Source organism: Ursus maritimus, unplaced genomic scaffold, assembly GCF_017311325.1.
Source record: "Ursus maritimus isolate PB19 unplaced genomic scaffold, ASM1731132v1 scaffold_17, whole genome shotgun sequence".
In the NCBI taxonomy this organism is placed as follows: domain Eukaryota; kingdom Metazoa; phylum Chordata; class Mammalia; order Carnivora; family Ursidae; genus Ursus; species Ursus maritimus.
Window position 1 is genome coordinate 23,875,207 of NW_024424119.1, and position 21,352 is coordinate 23,896,558.

Sequence of the window (21,352 nt, forward strand, 5' to 3'; positions counted from 1 at the left end):
GGGGAGCACCTGGTATATTTTTATGAGTAGCCTTGCCATTTTAGGTAAATCATTTTGAATTTTAGTAAGTGTTAATTGAATGTGAGTTAGCAGAGGGGTGAGAGTTAAATACGAAAGAAGTATAAGACCGTGTCTTCTGTAGTTGTTCTTATCGCGCATCTTAGCTGCCAGTTATTACGCTGAGATTGGGAGGTTATATGAACCGTTGAGCCCTTCTTAAGGGACACTCAGATTCTCACTCATTAAGTGTCTAGGTGGAGTATAAGGAAACTATTCATACAGAGTGGTAAGACCTGAGGTGCTGCTATGAACTGGGTGTTCTGAGATTGTGAAGGGAGTTGTTCTTAAGCTCATTCTTAAAGGACTAGAAATAATCAAGTAAAAAAGGGTGGGAATCTGAGAAAATAGTACTTCCAAAGATATGACCAACTAAGAAACTGTCCTAGAGTGTTAATAATTATGGTTATTCCCCAGAAAAATTATTAAATTGAGTACAGTTGTGAATTTAATTTGCTCGCTGAGTGGGAGATACATACAGTGTTTTAGTTCTGGCTAGAAGATCTGGAAAGCAGAGACCCCAGCCCCCAAGGGTGCAGGTAGAGGCCTTCTTTCTGTTGGAGGGTTTCAGGTGTGTCAGGTGTATCATTTACCTCAGGAGATGGGAATGATGAGAAGATTTCAAATATATCTTGAGTTTGTTAAGTCTTGATATCTATTAGTTTTTAGAAAGGGAGAGAAGCCATCTTCATGGAAGAGGTGTAATTGTATTTTTCAGTCCGTGAGCATTCAAGAAAATATACCAGTGTGAGACCCAGAAGCAATCTTTTTTTTTTTTTTAAGATTTTATTTATTTATTTGAGAGAGAGAATGAGAGAGAGCACAAGAGGGGAGGAAAGGGAGAAGCAGGCTTTCCACTGAGCAGGGAGCCTGACACGGGGCTCAATCCCAGGACCCTGGGATCATGACCAGAGCTGAGGGCAGACGCTTAACTGACTGAGCCACCCAGGTGCCCTAACAATCCTTATTTTACTAGCTGTTAATAGTTATAAAGCAGGAACTATTTCATTGTCCATGATGATTCTGCCAGTAAGTTAGCCCCAAACCTGGTCCAGAAAAGCAACCATGTACAATTGGAAGTGTATAGCTAGTGAGAGTCACGTATAAGAGCCACTCTCGTTTTGTTTGACCCTTTAAATCAGTGATAATGTCCTGGTCTTCTCATATGATTCAGCTGTTGGGCAGAGAGCCTACAGGGAGTTAAAGCAGTTAAGTTGTATATGGTTTATGTCTCCTGATAATCCTGTTCTGATTCCCATGGTCTTGTCTGGTTTTCCCGTTCCCTCCCTTCCTCCCTCCTTCCCTCCCTTCCTTCTTTCCTTTTTTCAAAGATTTTATTTACTTATTTGAGATAGAGAGCGAGCTCGAGCAGGGAGGAGGAGCAGAGGGAGAGGGAGAAGCAGACTCCCCGCTGAGCAGAGAAGCCCGATGTGGGACTTGATCCTAGGACGCTGAGATCATGACCTGAGCCAAAGGCAGACACTTAACTCACTGAGCCACCCAGGCGCCCCTGGTTTTCCTTTTTTTTTCATAAGTGCTGTGCTTCTTGAATATTTCCACGTCTGCTGCAGAATATAGTCTTAAAAATGTAGAGTAATTCTTTGTATTGATTAGAAAGATTCTTTCTCAAGTAGAGAAATCCTAGTCAAAGAGGTTCTTTTGTGGAGGTTCTATCAATTCATCAATATTAGGTGCCTGATGCGTGTAGGTTTTGACAGTACATCAGTGAATAAAGTAGACTTAAATACTTGTCTGCAAGGAGCTTACATTCCATTGGGCCAGACAGACAGTAAGTATAATTTAAAAATGAATTATTTAATATGTTAGAAGGTAATAAGTGCTGTGGTGGAAAGGATAGCTGGTAATATGGGAGTACTGCAGTGAGGATCAGGTAGTTTTAAACCGGGTGGTCAGAGTAAGCTTCATTGAGAGAGTGACATTTGAGCAAAGACTTGAAGAAGGCGAAGGAGTAAGTCACATGAATATTTAAGGGAAGAACATTCCAGATAGAGGGAGCAGCCACTGCAGACTTTTTGAGGTGGGTTTGACCCTGTCACGGTTGAGGAACAATTACTGTGAGTTAGTTCAGTGAGCAAGGAGGTGACAAAGATTTGAGGGCAGAGGGATAGTGGGCTTTGGGGAGGCCTTTTAGGCTTCTGTGAGCACTTTGGCTTTTATACTAAGTGTAATTGAAAATAAACCCTAATAAGATCAAGTAGGCTCAAGTAGGATTTCCTCCACAGAGATCTAGGGTCAGGAGAAGGTAAGCAGTCAGAGGCGCAGCTCTCTATAACTTCTCATTTTAGTATAGCATAAAGTAATGTTGCATCCTAGATTTAAGATAATAGCAAAACAAATAATAAAATTCTTTGCTGATATTTTCTACTTTATTTTTGATTGTAGGGACTTTCAGTTACCTTGATGATGTCCCATTTAAGATAGGAGACAAATTCAAAACACCAGCTAAAGTTGGTCTTCCTATTGGCTTCTCCTTGCCTGATTGTTTGCAGGTGGTCAGAGAAGTACAGGTAAGTGGTGATTTTTAGTTAAAGTTTAGTGTATTTAAAAATTTAAAGAGTAAGAATTTGATGTATAGTGAAATAGGAAAAAAAAACCATTCTCCTATCTCTTATTTGTATTTCTTATAGCAACTGTTACTGCTTGGGTCACATTGTCTGTCTCTCTATCTGTCTCTCTCACACACACACACACACGTTTATATATCTATTACAGATCTTCTGCAATCTGTTAGACTGTATATTTCTGGGTTTCTGTGCCTTGTCCAGAACAAATCCCCATTGCCCATCTGGCTTGCTCATTCACCTCTTTCTCTCTTTTGATGTCCTCATTATCTTCTTGGTCACTCAAATTAGGAAATATTTTTCTCTCTGCTTTGTCTCACCTTTACCATCCAGTTCATCCTTATGTGATTTTTTTTTTTTTTTTAACCTGGACCATTGCAGTAGCCTCTTTATTTGGCCCTTCTGCTTGCAGCTTTTTTTTTTGTATTTTTCATATTGTTTCAAGAATAATATTCCTAATTAAAGTTTCAAATGGTCACATCCCTGTTTAAAAAAAAAAAAAACAACTTACAGTGATTCACTGGTCCTTATTTAATCAAGTCTAGTCATAAGGTTGTGGTAAAGCACCTCAGCTCATCATCTCCGTATCTCCTGGGAACCAGGTGACTACCAATTCATTGAATAGACCGTGTCTATTACCTATCGTAGTATGCTTTTTCTCATGAGCTGTTACCTCTACTTTGAATGCTTTCCTCTTTCTCACTGTACTAAAAGCTGTCTACCTGTTAAAATCTGTTTATTCTTCTAGACTGTGCTTAAATGCCTTCTCCTTGGTAGCTTCTTTCTCAGCCCTATCATCTTTAAAGCTCAGTTTTATATTAACGTATAGAATTACTTCTTGAAAGCAGCAAGTAGCCTTATGTTCCCTGACTTCCTTTCTTCCCTTAGTGCACGTTTATTGAGTGCCTACTTCTGAGCGGTGCTCTACGAGGGCTGGGGATAGAGATAAATACCTTAATCACTGTCCTCAATGAGCTTACAATTTAGAGAGAGTTAAATGGGAAAACAAGAAAGTACACTACCTATCAGACACTTCTTCCTATGACTTAAGATTTAAAAAAAAATACAACTTTCTGGCAAAGGAGTTTTATTTCTGGGAGATTCTCTGAGGCACCACCATGTTACCCTAAAAAATATTTATTTTCCAGTCTGTATGCAATAGGTAATCAAATGGGAGAATTTCAGTTATATATATTTTTAAATAATAGCTTTATTGAGATATAATTCACATACCTTGAAATTCACCTTTTTAGGTGTGCACGTAAATGGCTTTTAGTATATTCAAAGTGTATAACCATCATTACTGTGTAATTCCAGAGTAGTGTCCTTATCCCAAAAAGAAATGCAGTGTCCATTAGTAGTCACTACCTATTTCCCTCTCCCCCGCAGCCCCTTGGCAACTATTAAATCTACTTTCTGTCCCTATAGATATGCCTATTTTGGATGTGTCATATAAATGGAATAATACAATAGATAGTGTTTAGTGACTGACTTATTATACTTAGCATAATGTTTTCAAGGTTTATCCATGTTGTATGAATGAAGTGTTCATCTATCATTCATTTTTATGGCTTAATGTTCCATTGTATTGATACACTGCATTTTGTTTTCCCATTTATTGGTTGATGCACATTTTGGTGGTTTCCACTTTTTGCTTATCAATAATGCGGGTGCAAACATTTGTGTACAGATTTTTGTGTGGACGTATGCTTTCAGTTTTCTTGGGTATACAAGTGGGACTGCTGGTTGTCGTATGGTAACTGTGTTTAACCTTTTGGGGGATCGCTGCACTGTTTTCCAGAGTGGCTGTACCATTTTACCGTCCCACCCACAGTGCATGAGGGTTTCAATTTATCCACATCCTTGCCAACTCTTCTTCTTTTTTTTTTTTAAATAGTAATATTTTTTTATTATATTATGTTAGTCACCATACAGTACATCCCTGGTTTTTGATGTAAAGTTCCATGATTGCCAACTCTTCTTATCCGTCTTTTTGATTATATATATCCTTGTGGGTGTTGCAATGATCTCTTATTGCGGTTTGATGTGTATTTCCTTAATTTCTAATGACGTTGAAATCTTATATAGTTTTGAATACCGAATTGATAATCCTTTTGTGTGTGGAGACTTTATTGGGCCAGAAGAGACACAGATTTCCCGTAAAAAGTTTTACATTGTTCTGTTTGCCTGGTGACTTTTTTTTTTTTTTTTTAAAGATTTTATTTGTCAGAGAGAGCACAAGCAGGGGGAGCAGCAGGCTCCCCTCTGAGCAGGGAGCCCGATGTGGGACTCAATCCCAGGACTCTGGGATCATGACCTGAGCTGAAGGCAGATGCTTAACCAACTGAGCCACTCAGGCATCCTGCCTGGTGACTTTTATATTGGCAGTTACAAGTGTCAGTAACCACCTCTCTGTGTGCAGGATACTACTGTTAAAAATAGGATTAAAAAACACCATCTTCTTTAATAGATCTCATATTATTCACTGTTTCACTGATTTATCCAGAAAACTTATTTTGAATCCCAAATTGTTGCTGTTTTAGGCTTTGCTGGGAATTTTCTATTTATTTGATATAAAGCGTTAGTAAGTGCATGGTACTGTCCTCACTATATTCGTAGCCTCCACTAGTAACAAAAGACGAGATTTGAGCTCCATTCCTGTGTGGAATGGTTGAAATATTTTTGTTCTCTGATTGCACATAGTACCTTTAAACTTTGACTGCCTGGGTCTCTATGGGGGATTTAGTTGTGGTATTGGTGCTGGTCTCCTTTCTGTTCACAGAAGAGTCAGACCTAGAGCCCTGGACAGGTAGATACCTTGATGCTTCCTGTGACTTTGTCATATTTGCCCTTGCTTGACAGTAAAAACTTCGTATTTCAGCTAAAAATTCATCAAAGTGAGCCAGTAAAACACATAAATAATCCTTGCACCCAGGGTCTTTTGAAAGCTTTCATTGAATACAGTAGTGGTGGTGGATGCAGTAGTGGGGGGTGGCCCTGAGTTTCATCGTTTAGAGCAGAATCTGATATCACTCATTCATGAGCTGGAATTGCCATGTAATAGCGGCGTAATCTTGTACAGATTTCTTAAACCCTCCAGACCTCCATTTCCTCATCTGTAAAATGGGGATAATTAGCTTTTAAGGTTGTTATAAGGGTTAAATAAAATAATGCTTTTATAATATTTACTCTGGTTCCTGGTACTCCATAAATATTAGATGCTGTTATTATTTATTTGTACACTCAAACCACACTCTTATTTTTTCACTGTAATATTTCCACCTTTTTTCTTTCTGTGTTCCAAGTATTTTATATTACTTTTGTAATTAAAAAACAAAAAGGGAAGAAATTTGCAGTTCTTGAGAGTAAAACATCAGGGACCTATGTTTACAGGCAGTGGGAAGTTGGTTACAGCCTGTTTTTGGTGGAAGAAGCCAGATGCAAAATTGGATTTCCTCTATGGTTAGAAGCAGCAATCTGCTCAGTGCTGTTTTTTCACTACCATTAGTGGTAGAAAGGAAGTGCCGTGATTGCCCACGTGCTTTTCTGGGGCCCAGCAGCTGGCCCAGGGGTATAAATGACAACTTCTTTTTAAAAAAATCTTTTTTTTTTTTTTTTTTTTTTTTTTTTTTTTTAGTAAGTATTTTCCATGCTCATCGTGGGGCTTGAACGCAAAACCCTGAGGTCAAGAGTCGCATGTTCCACCGACTGAGGCAGGCAGGCACCTCAAGGGAATAAACTAACTTCCTTTTTTTTTTTTTTTTTAAAGATTTTATTTATTTATTTGTCAGAGAGAGAGAGTGAGAGAGCTCACAAGCAGGAGGAGCCGCAGGCAGAGGGAGAAGCAGGCTCCCCGCTGAGCAAGGAGCTTCATGCGGGACTCCCTAGGACCCTGGGATCATGACTGGAGCCAAAGGCAGAGCTCAACGACTGAGCCGCCCAGGCGTCCCAGATAAATAAACTTCTTGATGTGTGCATTTCCAGGCTTCTCTTGTGTTGTTTGGAGCTGAGAAGCTTGGGATTGACCATCGTTTCTTGTACTCTAAGACTCTTGTCTGGGCATGTAGGCCTCTTTTCTCTCCAGCCCCCTCTCTTGTCTTTTCAGCCTTGAATGTACACATAGATACTGTTTGGTTCTGAGGCTTTAGAGTGAAAACCGAAAGTTTTGTTTTCTCTGTCTGAGGTAAATTTTGTTTTTTGTAATAGGTGTATTTTTTTCCCCAAGGGTGCAAATGAAATTTTTGTAAACTGAGATATACTTGAAGGTACTGTTAAGGAACCAACCATGAAGTGAATTTTTATGCGATTTGCTCTGTAAAATCCTGATTTGAATATGTCTCAATATCTTAATAAGCAGTTTTCCTGTATTGAGAGTACAGTCTGTTCATTATAATTTAATAGATGGTGGTTTAAGAACATAGAATCTGTAGTCATACTGCCTGGGTTACATCCTGGCTCTACCACTTACCAGCTTTATGACCTTGGGCATGGCTCTTGTAAACTGAGGGTAATAGTACTTACTTTAAAGGGTTGTTGAAAAGATCCAGAGAGTTAGTACATGAAGAGTGCTTAGAATCTTGCCTGGTACCTCATAAGTGCTTCTTAAATGTACGGGGCTGTTACTATTGAGCACGGGCTCTATATAGGGCATTGTGCTCGATAATAGAGACCCTGAGAGGATCTCAAGCCCAGTAGCAAAAGGCTTGTGATACTGTTGGGAGAAGTGTTTAGAAAAAAATGAAAGATTAAATCTATCTGTGGTCACTTGTGCTTGGCATCACCTGATAAGAGACAGATGCTATGAAAGAGTTCGGAAGAAGGAAAAAGGCCATCATCAAAGCTTCACAGGTGGCCACTGAGCTCTGCCTAGCCACCAGTGAAGAATTCTAGGAAGGGAAATGGCCTGAGGGGAGAGAAGCAAAGGTAGTAGTTGGCCTGGTACCTTTGACCTGGTAATGTAGAATTAGAGGTGGTGGGAGCTCTTTCTAGTTCATTTCTAGAAGTAATCTGGGATTGCAGTTTGATTAAACCATGTAAGGAGTTTAGGAAGCCTTAGTCTTCCTGACTGGGGTCATCTCTTACACCTTAAATGCTGCCATGCCACGTTCTGTTGTGCTGGTGTGAGGAAGAATTCACTAGAGGAATTGAGTTGGGGAGGGGCAGCCACCTGGGTTCACACGTCCTTTCTCTGCTATATCTTTGCAGTATGACTTCTCCTTGGAAAAGAAAACTATTGAGTGGGCTGAAGATATTAAGAAAATCCAAGAAGCCCAGCGGAAAGCAGAGCGCAAGGCTGAGAAAGTAGAAGCTAAAGTGAATTCTAAGAGTGGCCCAGAGGGTGACAGCAAAATGAGCTTCTCCAAGACTCACAGTACAGCCACAATGCCACCTCCGATTAACCCCATCCTTGCCAGCTTACAGCACAATAGCATCCTTACCCCGACTCGGGTCAGCAGTAGTGCCACGAAACAGAAAGTTCTCAGCCCACCCCATACAAAGGCAGATTTCAATCCTGCTGACTTTGAGTGTGAAGAAGACCCATTTGATAATCTGGAGTTAAAAACTATTGATGAGAAGGAAGAGCTGAGAAACATTCTGGTAGGAACCACTGGACCCATTATGGCTCAGTTATTAGACACTAACTTGCCCAGAGGAGGCTCTGGGTCTGTGTTACAGGATGAGGAGGTCCTGGCATCCCTGGAGCGGGCGACCTTGGATATCAAGCCTCTTCACAAACCCAATGGCTTTATAACCTTACCACAGTTGGGCAACTGTGAAAAGATGTCGCTGTCTTCTAAAGTGTCCCTTCCCCCCATTCCTGCAGTAAGCAATATCAAATCCTTGTCCTTCCCCAAACTTGACTCTGATGACAGCAATCAGAAGACAGCCAAGCTGGCGAGCACTTTCCATAGCACATCCTGCCTCCGCAATGGCACCTTCCGGAATTCCCTGAAGCCTTCCACCCAAAGCAGTGCCAGTGAGCTCAATGGGCATCATACTCTTGGGCTTTCAGCTTTGAACTTGGACAGTGGCACAGAGGTGCCAACCCTGACTCCCTCAGATCTGATCTCCCAGATGCCTTCCCTCTCTGTCTTGTCTGTGTGCACAGAAGAATCGTCACCTCCAAATACAGGTCCCACGGTAAGCCTTTTAAATCCCCCTGAATTAGAGCGCTAATTCTAAATTCTGCCTAGCAGTTGCTGCCTCACATTCTTCTTTTCAAGGTTTAGGGCAGGATGGGGCATGGCTATTTTGACCTTGCTTACGTACGTTGTTCTGGTTATTTTTCTGAGGACAAAGGAGTGTTAGCTTTGCACCCAGCCTTGTTATGTTCGCTTGTTCCTACCTGCATCTTTTTGGTCTTTCCTTCAAAATGATCGTGTATATCATGCATGAATGGTGTTTTTCTGCCTAATCACTTTGTTCTTTTCTTTGCTGCCTTTTTTTTTCCCCTAAGGCTTGCTTTCTTTGTAACTTTTTACTTACTTTTTCCTACTTTATTCATTTTTTGAAGGTTGCTTGGTAGTCCTCATTGTATCTTCTTCCTGCTTTCCTTTCTCCTTCTCATTGTGCCCTGAAGGTTGGTTCTTGTGTGTACCATGATTTCCCTGTGTTTCTTCTGACCATGTGGTGGTGCCTTAGGAGCTGGGAGATAAATTTGTATCAGAAGTCTGAGCAAAAGGTAGAAATTTGTCACTTTAAACCTGCAGATTTTAATCCTGTAGTTTCTTTTTTTGCTCATTACTAAGAATTGTGCAGTTTTCTACAAAGGGAGGGGGAAGGTGAGGTTGAAATTCGAATTAGTGTTGAAAGATGGATTGATAACAAAACTTGCGACTTGTTATTACCCTGAAGAAAATCTGATTTTGTCGCACAAAAAAGTTGCAGGCACAGAGAGGTTCCTCTATTTGTCATTTAGCGTAGGCTTAGTTCTTGATGTGGTTCCAGCAGCACAGAACAATACATTATTGCATTCTAGAATAGAAATCATAGAAGAACTTTTTGCTATACCTGTTCACAGATTTATATTTATTTATTTATTTTTATTTAAAGATTTTATTTATTTGTTTGAGAGAGAAAGAAAACACAGAGGGAGAGGGACAAGCAGACTCCCTGCTGAGCTTGTAGCCTGATGTGGGGCTCAATCCCAGGACTCTGAGATCATGACCTGAGCCATCTGAGCCACCTAGGCGCCCCCAGTTCACAGATTTTTTAAATGACAGCATATTAAGAGACTGTTTAGAGCCAGAGAAGCGCCTGATTGTATTGGTGGGATATCCCTCAGAGTCTGTAATAAGCCGGTAGAAAGATGAGCCTTGGCCTGCTTTAAAGTAAGTGCAAAGTCCCAGCAATAGCATTCTTGGTAAATGATTGTCTCTGTGTGTGAGTGCTTCCAGTGTCATAGAGTTCACTGCTATTTATAAACTCCTGTGGACCTTGGCCCAGATAAACTTTTTTTTTCTTTTTAAAGATTTTATTTATTTGAGAGAGAGAGAGCACAAGCAGGGGGAGGGGCAGAGGGAGAGGGAGAAGCAGGCTCCTCATTGAGCAGGGAGCCCGATGCAGGGCTCGATCCCAAGACCCCAGGATCATGACCTGAGCTGAAGGCAGCCACTCAACCAGCTGAACCACTCAGACAGCCCTGGCCCAGATAAACTTGATAGTACAGAACACTCTGGTGTTATCTCCTAGGAATGGGCTTCATCCTCATACCTCCGAGTCAGTAGGATATTCTTCATGACTCACTGTATGCTTTAGGAAATTAAAAGCACTCTGGGAAGATAAGGGATCCTCAGCCTCAAATCCCCCTTTAAAGTTACAAGTAACCATTTAGAGACCAAAGCTGATGAACTAATGGCAGAGGTTCTCAAACCAGAGCACCTGTCACTCTTTGACCCACCTGATTGTGGAGTTTCTTTTGGGCCCATCCATTTCAGAGTGGGAGAGAGGTCTGCTTCTTGCTGGTTTAGGGACTTTGTGCCTTCAAGGGGCAAATAAGCTGAGTTGAAGTTCTGGTGTTTTTCCTAAGGAAGTCATGGCCCTTACCCCCCAAGAAGCAAAGCCTGGTTTCCATCCTGGTCCTCTATCTTAGTGAGTCTTTGAGGCCCACAGGGAGAATCTTTCCCAGTGAACAAAGTACCTTTCTTCAGGATAGTTAGTGACTTAAGAATGGGGGGAGTGGAGTGGTGGTCAGCTGGGCTATATACACCCTTTATGTAGGAGCTCTGAGGGAAGTGTTCCTGGAGTTCTTGTTGGCTGTTTTAGGCCCAGTGTTTAGGTCTCACTTTTCAGATTCTGATTTCATGTTTTACTGTTTATATAAATTCTTAGAAGTTGAGAAGTCCATAGGATCATTTTGAGAAAAATCTTGTAATGTGCCCTTCTTCTGAGACCAGCATGGAACTGCCTGGCCTAGCCCTAGCCATCTTTTCCCACTGCATGTCAGCCTTTGTGGTCCTCGCTCTGCTCGTTCGTTAGGTTCATTTTGCCTTGGGTTCTTTTCTCCAGCTACGGATATATTCCTTACTCTTCCACAGTTGCTTCAGCAAAATTGTTCTGCTCTTCCCTTATACTTGTGAGTTATGAATTTACTAATTTTGGCCAATAAACATTACAGTAGTGCCATTTTGCTTTGAAAGTATATTTAAAATAATTTTTGACATACAGACTCTCAGCTTTTGGGTGTTCAGATCTGTTCATCTTTTCTTCTTTTGTTATTGCTTTAATACTTACAAGTTCTCTAGATTTTTAAAATGAATTAATTTTTATCAAAATAATATAAGCACATTTGAATCAAGTCACATTTTTTTATTTTATTAAAAAAGATTTTATTTATTTATTAGAGAAAGAGAACATGACCAGGGAGAGGATTAGGGGGAGGAGTGGGAGGGGAAAGAATCTTGAGAAGACGCATCACTGAGTACAGAGCCTGGACAGGGCTCGATCTAATGATCCTGAGATCATGACCTGAGCTGAAACCAAGAGTCAGACGCTTAACCAACTGAGCCACTCAGGCTCATTTATTTATTTTTTAAAATTTATTTATTTAAGTAATCTCTGCACCCAGTGTGGAGCTTGAACTCATAACCCTAAGATCAAAAGTTGGATGTTCTTCTGACTGAGCCAGCTAGGTGCCCAATCCAGTCACATTTAAAAGGTTTATGTAGAAAAACAGTGGCTCCCTGCCTCTACTGTCCCCAACTCCAGTTTTGCTTCCTATAGTCAGGCACTTTTAACTCTTTAAGCTATCTTTGCTGGGATTTATCTCTGCATTTCTAAATAAAGTGCTTGTATTGCTTTTTCTAAATTTATCAATTTTAGATGGTTTTATACTTCCTGTTATAGTTGAGGATTTAGCTCTTACAGTAGCCCCTCCACTTCCTTCCCATAGCCTAAATCAAATTATATCACAAATTTTGGGTAAATTAATGTTACTGTTCACATTATGATTGGGTAAATATTTATCACCAAGTTCAAATACTATATCGTGATTACTTTTTTTTTGCACCTTTTTCTCATAAACTGCATTTAAAAGATTTGCAGTTTCTTCCTTCCTTCCTTTTCTTTCCCTTTCCTTTCCTTTTCCCTCTCCTTCCTTCCTTCCTTCCTTCCTTCCTTCCTTCCTTCCTTCCTTCCTTCCTTCCATCTTTCCTCCATCGTCTTCCTTCCTTCCTTCCTTCCTTCCTTCCTTCCTTCCTTCCTTCCTATTTTCTTTCTTCTTCTTTTTTTTTTTGAGTAATCTCTGCACCCAACGTGAGGTTCAAACTCAACCCCAAGATCAAGAGTTGCACTGTCTACTGCCTGAGCCAGCCAGGCACCCCTACATAATTTCTTTGTACTTGTTGCCAATTTTATCCAAATGTTCCAAGAGAGCCATCAAAGACCTAATTAATTTTCCCATTCAAACACATCCAAGCAAAACCTGTCAGTTTTGAGTCCTTGAATGTCCAAAAAGTCTTGATTTTACCCTTATGTGTGTGAATAATAGTTTGGATGGATTTAGATTTCTTAGTTGAAGGTCATTTTCCTTTAAGAATTTTTAGGACACTGTTTTTTAAAAACTTTTTTTAAGCCTTTTTTTTTTTTTTCTTTTTTAAAGATTTTATTTATTTGAGGGGGGACAGAGGGAGAGGGAGAAGCAAGCTCCCTGCTCAGTGGGGAACCTGATGCGGGACTCATCCCAGGACCTTGGGATCATGATCTGAGCTGAAGGCAGACGCTCAACCGGCTGAGCCACCCAGGTGCCCCTTAACCTTAAAAAACAAAAACAAAACCCCAACTTATTTATTTTAGAGAGTGAGCAGGGGAGGGGGAGGGGCAGAGGGAAAGGGAGAGTGTCTCAAGCCGACTCCATGCTTTTGTTTAAGTATAAGCTCCACTGATTACTAGCTTTCCTGTGCTTTTCTGTGTTCTTCCACCTCCCTCTCCCCCATAGCTTTTGGGATCTTAATTTTATTCATGGTGTGCCATGCCTTATTCATTGTGCTAGGCCCTCCTGGATCCTTTCAAACTAAGGCTCAGCTCTGTTTTAAAAATCTGAATGTTTTTTTATTTTCTGTTTTCTCTTTTCTTTTTTGGAATTCCTAAAACTGGATGTTGGACCTCCTTGACTATTCTAATTTGCTATCCTTTTCTTTTTCCTATCTCTTTGTCTTAAATTTTTAAAGAGAATTTAAAAAAATTTTTTTAAAGTAATCTCTAAACCCAATGTAGTGCTCGAACTCTTGACCCCAAGATTAAGAGTCACATGCTCTACTGACTGAGCCAGTCAGGTTCCTCCTCTTTGTCTTTGTTTTACTTTTGGATATATTCTTGACTATCGTATAACTTTTTAAAAATCTCACAGCCTTGGGGCGCCTGGGTGGCTCAGTTGTTAAGCGTCTGCCTTCGGCTCAGGGCGTGATCCCAGAGTCCTGGGAGCCTGCTTCTTCCTCTCCCACTCCCCCTGCTTGTGTTCCCTCTCTCGCTGGCTGGCTCTGTCAAAGAAATAAAATCTTTAAAAAAACAAAACAAAACAAAACTCACAGCCTTTTAAATAAAATTTTACTTTATCCTATTTTAAATTTCCAAGTGCTTTGTTCCCTCTTTTGGTTTGATGTCTCAGGCTTTGTAGTCACATTTAAGAGTGAGGCACTTAAATTAACAGTGGGGGGAATGTATGTGTTGGGGTGTGAAGGTTAGGTAGGCTTTGGGGGACTCTGCAAAATGTTAACGTGTGAGCGTTTTGGGGGCTTATAGTTGCACCCGAGATTCTGCTTGTGGGTTAAGGAAGGCCAGGGAATGCTGGTGTGTAGACTTTTACTTAAATCCCCCGTTTGGTTCTTACACTTGACTCTGTCATACGCTGTGCCTCATGTCCTTATTTTAGTCCCTAGAGACAGAACTGTCTGCCTTCTGAAGAGGATGAAGGTCAGGTGGGAAGGGTTTTGCCTGAGGGTTTTACTGCGCTTTGTGCTCTTGCTGTATCTCAGCGATACCTGGTGCTTCTAAATGCTGAACCCCTCTCAGGAGTTTTGAGGAGCTTCTGGACTGACTCCCCTTTCTCCCACTTACAACTTCATTGCTTCTGCTTAGTTACCGTGGCTCCATTAGTATTCTGTTCTCTAAAATTTCATTGAAATATATTGTCTGCTGTTTTTTCTTTGACCTTAAATATTTTTAAAAAATATTTTATTAGAGAGCGAGAGCATGAGCAGGCAGAGGGGTAGAGGGAGAGGGTGCTTGGAGCAGGATCTCCACTGATCAGGGAGCCCAACATGGGGCTCAATCCTAGGACCCTGGGATCATGATCTGAGCCGAGGGCAGGTGCTTAACCGACTGAGCCACCCAGATGCCCCTCTTTGACCTTAAATATTAATATAGTTTTATTATCATTTTATGGGCTTTGAGAAGGGAGAATCAAGGTCACTTTGCTGTGTTAAATGAAATTCCTGCTTTGAAATCCTAATAGACCTCCGTTTATTCTACAGCTGATGAGTAGAGCCCTATAAATGCCAAGCCTAAAGCCAGGCCCTGGGAATTCAGTAATAACATGTGATATGATAACTAACCTCTGGGAGCTCACATTAACATACTGTGATGTGTCAGCAGTATGAACAAACTCTACTTGGCTGTTTGTATTCTCAAGCCCAGGTAGACCCTGTCCTTGAAGAGATTATCTTGGGACCTGCAGAAGTGGCCAGACTGGTGTGATCCATTCTGTGTCCCCTGTTGTGACTCCTAGAAGTTAATGACTGAGCCCTGTGACTGGGCTGCCAGGGGTGCTGGGGTGAGATGGGTAAGAGGGAGCAATGGGCTTTAAGGCCTGTAGTCTTGGTTTTCCCAGCTGACTTTGAGGAAAGTATCTGGTTATAGCTATATAATTTTGTATGTCTTTCTAAGATCAGGGGTTCCGTGCTTCCTACCCTGCCCCCCCGCCCAAGGAAGTAAAAATTCTGTTGAAATACTTTTCCTGGTTCTCGGGAGCTGGGCCAAACTGTAAAAAACAGGTGTGACCTTATTCCATGTTGGTTCGGTCCTTTGGCCTGAGGGTCAGCAGCCTTCAGGCCTTGGATCTGAGTCATTATCAGAAGTGGTGGGAGCAGCTAATCATGGGGCTCTACCCACCAATCAGATGGAGGTCAGTAGGGTCCTGATGGCAGGGAGCAGGCTGCCTGCAGGGCGGTAGAGGCAGGGCCCTGGAGTCACATTCCCGTCCTTGAAGGCCCAGTCTGGCTCTGAGCCCTTGAGCTGGCCATGCAGGGGAACAGCACTCGCTGTCTCTGCCCAGCCCAGGGACGGAAGCAAGAATAGAGACATTGTCGGGAGTCAGCCCCAGAGTTAGGGGTGTCTGAGGTGAATGATCCTTTTAGGACTCTGACATACCACAGCCTGAAAAAGGGGTAATGGAGCACTGGAGAGAAATCATAGCAGCCATCTTGCCCTCAGTCCCATGGGCAGCCTCAGAACTTCTCTAATTCAAGCCCAAGGGATTTGAACACAGAAGGGCATGTAGCTGTTGTGGTATTGTCTCATTCTGTAAGCTGGGATGAGGGCGGTGGACAGCCACAATTGCAGGTGTTTTCTCAGCTTTTCTTGCCCTCACCTGGTCCTCCTTTACGCTCTTCAGGATGTCTGGCCGGCAGCCTGGCTCTTTCTTGCAGACAGACTGTTTGGGCGTTGGATTAGTGTCCGAAATGGCAAGGCCCCTGGACTGGGCTTCTTCAGCGACATGTTTTGTAGGGCCTCAGTCTGCTTTCTTCCTACCTGATCCTCTTGTTTCTCCACCACCAGGTCACACCTCCTAATTTCTCAATGTCACAAGTGCCCAACACTCCCAGCTGTCCCCAGGCCTATTCTGAACTGCAGACACTGTCTCCCAGTGAGCGGCAGTGTGTGGAGACAGTGGTCAACATGGGCTACTCATATGAGTGTGTCCTGAGAGCCATGAAGAAGAAAGGAGAGAATATTGAGCAGGTGAGTGAGTGGTTGGCCGGGGTGGTGGGGCAGGGTGTCAGCCTGGAGACAGGTCCTAGACCAGTGTCCTGTTTGTATCCTAGGGCCCCATCACACTCGTAGCCCCAGCGTCCTTTCTTGTGAGTTGGCGGGCCTCGGGGCGTTTTGTTGGGGGAAACAGCAGCCTCGGCAGTAGTGCTTCTACTTAGGGCTGCTCTGGGACTTAGGCTGGGCGAAAGTCCTGGGAGTGTTGGAGCCGTTGGGGCTATTCTCTGCCCCTCCTGAGAGGGCACACTAGGCTTGAGGTATGGTCAGATGCCTCCTTCCAGAAATGTTTATCCTGTCATAGCTGCCCCAGGGTGTTCCAAAATGGGGTACCGGAGTCCTAAACCTTGGGGGCATTTTCTGACTTGGGCTGTTTGTTAGAATATCCTGCCCAGGCTGTGGAGTTGACATGGACCTGTGAGTCAGCTGTGACAGGAACGCCTTTGAAAAATTACTCATGTTTAGAAGGGTGTGCCTACCTGTTCAGCAAATAGTCACTGAGGTCCTGCTGTGCTAGATGCAGTTCACGATACAAAATCAAGCCCTATTCAGCTGGGGAGCAGACATGACACTTGCTGGCTTGTGGAAGACGGGGAAGCACCGACAAGAGTGGTAATAGGTACTCAAACCTCTTTTTCTTTTCTTAAGATTCTCGACTATCTCTTTGCACATGGACAGCTCTGTGAGAAGGGCTTCGACCCTCTTTTAGTGGAAGAGGCTCTGGAAATGCACCAGTGTTCAGAGGAAAAGGTAGGACCCTTTGTGCTTCACAGGAACCTTCTGGAAAGGTGTGCAGAGTAGCGTCCTCTGGCCAAGAACCTCCTTTCTCTACCAGTGACGGCAGGCAGAGGTAGTCAGAATGCATTTTCTCTCAAGTGTCCAGATAGGCATTTGGCTAGTTTGGGTTGTTAGGTTTGACAAAGCATTGGGTTGAAGACTATCTGGAGTCCCAGGGAAGGGAAAGGGAAATGGCCTGGGCAAAAAGCTAGACTTTTGGATGACTGGGGAGATTGCTAGCCACTTTGCCTAGCCTACTCCCTGGAGAGCAGCGTTTCTGGGTTCAGTATCCTGCGTTGGTGTGAGTGTGGATTTTGGTTGTGGGACCCATGAGTCAGCAGGATTTGGAACTGAGCATAGTTCCTGAAGGATGATGGGTTGTAGCATCAACCAGTCCGCCCTGGCTTCCTCCACAGCTGCCCTCTGCTTGCTGGGGGACCTCAGAGAGACTCATAGGGCTCTGGCAAAAGATGCAGACTCCCCCTAGCAGCCCCCTACACATCTGTTCTTCCAACTCTATGTGGCCAGACCCCTTTCTTCAGTCTTTATTCTCTTCTATCCCTTAGATGATGGAGTTTCTTCAGTTAATGAGCAAATTTAAGGAAATGGGCTTTGAACTGAAAGACATTAAGGAAGTTCTGCTACTACACAACAATGATCAGGACAATGCTCTGGAAGACCTCATGGCTCGGGCAGGAGCCAGCTGAGACCAGGCGCTGCCTAGGCCCTGCCATGGAACCGCCCCTGCAGGAGGCCCTGAGGAGCCCATGTGTGAGGAAGGAGAAGGGGCACACTTCCGATTTTCTTTTGGGGGTGGAAGGTCAGGTGTGGAGACTGTGCTTGCCAGTCTCTGGGCTGGGAAGAAAGTAGGGAAGATTTGGGCACGTGAATGCCTCCAGCACTGCCTTGGCTCCTTCTATATTAAATGTATTTGTATTTTGAGAAGTGTCCTTCCCACCTCGGCCCTCCAGAGAGACTTCCCTGGCCCTTCTGGGGTCTGTATGTCCTCAGCTGAAATCTGGCCCAGCTGCCAAAAGGAGTCAGGGAGAAGGGGTGGGAGGGCCGGACTCAGTGCTGCTTTAGGGCTAGATGCTTCCCTCCCCTGCACTGGTGGACTGAACTCTAATCCAAGTTGAGTGCAATTGAAAGGTTCTTCCAGGGTTTTTTTCCCCCTCTCCTTTTAACAAAGTCTCTTAGTGTTACACTGGTTCTGCAATGTCTCTGAGGTACAGAGAAGGCCCTTTCCCCGTGGGGCACAGAGTGGGCCTCCTCTGCCAGGCAGTTACCATGCTTCCCTGCCCCAGCCTATTTCTTTTGGCTTGGTTCGGACCACAGTCCTCTGCTACCCAGGATTTTAGAGCCCCCTGCTCTAGGAAACAGTCATCAGTTTAAGAAATCATTGGCCCCTTCCCAGCACAGAGTGGGGGAGAAACTGGCTGCAATATAGTGGCCCAGCACTAACTCCACCTCAGTTCTCCTTGGAGAACAGCCTCTCCCTCCAGCCCCCTGCTCTAGGATGACACAATGAGTAACACCTAGTCATAGAAATCAGTCTCTTTTCGTTTGTTTTATATTCTGTTGTACATCATTAAAGATCTAAATACAAAGGATATACAGTCTTGATGAATCTAAATTTGCTAACTATTTTGATTCTTCAGAGAACTAATAAAAATCTAAAAGGTATGTCTTGCTGTGATAATTTCTTTCTTGTCAGTGCTATTTTACTGAGGGGTTGGGGTGGGCGGGGAAGGGATTCCTGCTTGGATTTGCTGGGGATGAAACAGGCACTAATCATTTTCTGTCTTTTTAGTACTCTCTTCCCACTGTAGGCCTGTGGGACCCAGGAGCTGGCCCTGGAGTTGGCCCTGGCTTTATAAACCTGTCCTAGCTCAGTCTCTGGAACCAAGGACATGCCTTCCTGCGAGACTGACTGTGGAGGTGAGACAGGCTGGGCCTTTGGGGTAATCAGAAGTGAGGAAGTACCTTTCCCCGTGACACACATCCGGCTTTATGTGCTGCGTGCCACAGGCGGGACTGATTCCGACTGCTTCACCAGCTCTCAGTGGTGCCGCTGTAGCTGAGAGAACTAGACTTCTCCCTGAAGTTTCTTGTCCTTAAACTTAATGCCACCCAACAGTCCCTCTAGTGCTCTTGGCTGGGGAGCGGGTCCCTAATTCTTGTAGTGATCACGTGAGGAGCCGGCAGAGCCTTTGGGCCACAGAGCTGGAAAGAGGCTGCCCTCTAGTGCTCAGATCAGGCAAAGGGTGGCAGGGCTGCCGTCTCAGAAAGCCGGTCAGCCCTTCCTTCTCCTAATTAAGCCCTCCTTTTAAGGCCTTAAAAAGGTATTGTTTCCTTGTGAGAAACTGACGTTTCCACACATTACAATGGGCATCAGAGCCAAGGCTGTGACACATGCATCTTATTTGACCCAACGTGGCTCCAGAAAGTGACAGACCACTTTGTGTTTGTCTTGAACGTCTTCCTGATGAAAAGATACACAGCAAGCAGAACTCATGTGAAGGTGTGTGTATAAAAATTCTGCCTCAGAGTCTCAGACTGTTGACTAGAGCTCTCAGTGCCAAGATACTTCTGAACACAGGCCCTTTGAGAGGGAGTGGACAGCCAGGGTGATGCTGGATAAAGGTAAGGTGAGGAGATCCTCCACTTCTTCAGCTTTGCCACGAGGGGGCGTGGCAGGTTGAGGAGTCAGGAACTGCTACAGAAGGAGTGCTGTTAGAACAGAGTGCCCACATCACTGCAGTACTTTTGTCTTTGAATTGCAGGAAGGGAGGGGAACTGGGGACATGAAGCCTGCCCCACAGTCTCCCAAGGGCTAATGGAGCAGACCTCACCCTGCCCCTGTCCCATAAGCCACCGGTGTGTTAGTTTTTGGCCAAGTCTTGAATTCAGCTAACAAAGCCCCTGAGTTCAGCATGTTTTCTTCCCCAGGTTGTGACCTCTGACCTCTAGGTTACCAACCCCATCCTCTGGTCCTCAGATTCAGAAACATTCAAAGGTTATTAGACCCAAGTGTGTTTCCACAGACAAGGGGTTGGTAGGACAAATTCTCTTCTAGCCCCATAGAAAGGGGAGGGGCATATTCAGTTTCTTAGGCTACTCTGTCCTTCCCTACAGATGCTCCTGTGCTTGGAACTGAGGAACAGAGGCTTGGCCCTGAGAGAGGAGCTGGGCCTAGTCAAGGCCGTGTGTGGCTGGGGAGAGGCTACCATGGGCAGGACTGGGGGGGGGGGGGTTCCAGGATTTGTAAGGAGGACCTGGCAGAGGCCCTCCAGCCCCTAGGAATTCAGCACAGGCTCCTGCGCTGCTCCCAGCACCTCATACGGGATCTTGTTCTAAGACATCACTGTCCTCTCAGGGGCTGTGGTCGGCGTGTGGCAGGCCAGGTACAGCTGAAGCTGGCTCCTCAGACTCTGGATGCACTTGGATTTCAGAGCCAGGATTTCATCCAGCTGGGTCACAACATCTTCAAAATCCTGAGAAAGGAAATAAAGGACAAACGGAGCTTTTCGTTTTGCTGGCCTCCAGTCAGGATCTGCTTTTCTAGTCCCTCTTCTTGCAGGAAGTTTTCAGAACCCGGGCCCGCTGTTCAGCTGGAAAGTCTGCAGGACAGTCACTATGGCACAGGGTTGAGGCTCATTTCTCTGCATTTGAGAAACTTTAAGATTTTATTTTTTTAAAGATTTTATTTGACAGTGATAGAGACAGAGTGAAAGAGGGAACACAAGCAGGGGGAGTGGGAGAGGAAGAAGCGGGCTCCCAGGGGAGGTGCCTGATGGGGGGCTCGATCCCAGGACCCCGGGATCACGCCCTGAGCTGAAGGCAGATGCTTAACAACTGAGCCACCCAGGCGCCCCTAGATTTTATTTTTAAGTAATCTCTAAACCCAGCGTGGGACTCGAACCCACAACTCCAAGATCAAGAGTCGCACACTTCACCAACTGAGCCAGCCAGGCACCCCTGCACTTGAGAAACTTCTATGTAGAGAGGTATTCTGCAGGGCAGAGGGGTGTTTTGTAGAAGTACTTCTGGTTGGGGGGTACCTGTGTGGCTCAGTCGGTGTGAAGTGTCGGACTCTTGATCTTGGCTTAGGTCTTGACCTCAGGGTCCTGAGTTCAAGCCCCGCACTGGGCAGCACTGGGCGTGGAGCCTACTTAAAAAAACAAAAGTACCTCTGGTCGGCATGTGGCAGGTCACTTACCATCGCAGGGAGGGGCTCCAGCAAGCCAATAGGAAGGCAGAATGGCAAAGGACAGAGGCTGGAAACATTTTAGCCAGGAAATGGGGAGTACCGCACCATCTCCCACCTGTCCTTGTACCCTCCCTCGAGCTATGTCAGAGGAATGGCAAGAGGAGGCCCAAGTCCTCTTAGAGTGTGACAGCAGACCCTTACCTCACACATAACCACAGCAAACAAGGATGGCCAGTAAACTACCTGC

At 44.1% G+C, this 21,352-nt stretch overlaps 2 protein-coding genes across 2 annotated transcripts in view; one reads left to right on the forward strand and one right to left on the reverse strand.

Annotated features, from left to right (window-relative positions):
- Positions 1-18,578, forward strand: part of UBAP1 (ubiquitin associated protein 1) — a 52,205-nt gene extending 33,627 nt beyond the window's left edge. Inside the window, exons 3-7 of the mRNA XM_008695129.2 lie at positions 2,461-2,585; positions 7,845-8,780; positions 15,912-16,094; positions 16,767-16,868; positions 17,462-18,578. Coding sequence (XP_008693351.1) covers positions 2,461-2,585; positions 7,845-8,780; positions 15,912-16,094; positions 16,767-16,868; positions 17,462-17,602 — 1,487 coding nt within the window. The 3' untranslated portion in view covers positions 17,603-18,578. The remainder of the gene's footprint in view (positions 1-2,460; positions 2,586-7,844; positions 8,781-15,911; positions 16,095-16,766; positions 16,869-17,461) is intronic.
- Positions 18,579-18,654: 76 nt separating this feature from the next.
- KIF24 (kinesin family member 24) overlaps positions 18,655-21,352 on the reverse strand; it is a 46,175-nt gene continuing 43,477 nt past the window's right edge. Inside the window, exon 12 of the mRNA XM_008695130.2 lies at positions 18,655-20,389. Within this exon, the coding sequence (XP_008693352.1) occupies positions 20,249-20,389 (141 nt within the window). The 3' untranslated portion in view covers positions 18,655-20,248. The remainder of the gene's footprint in view (positions 20,390-21,352) is intronic.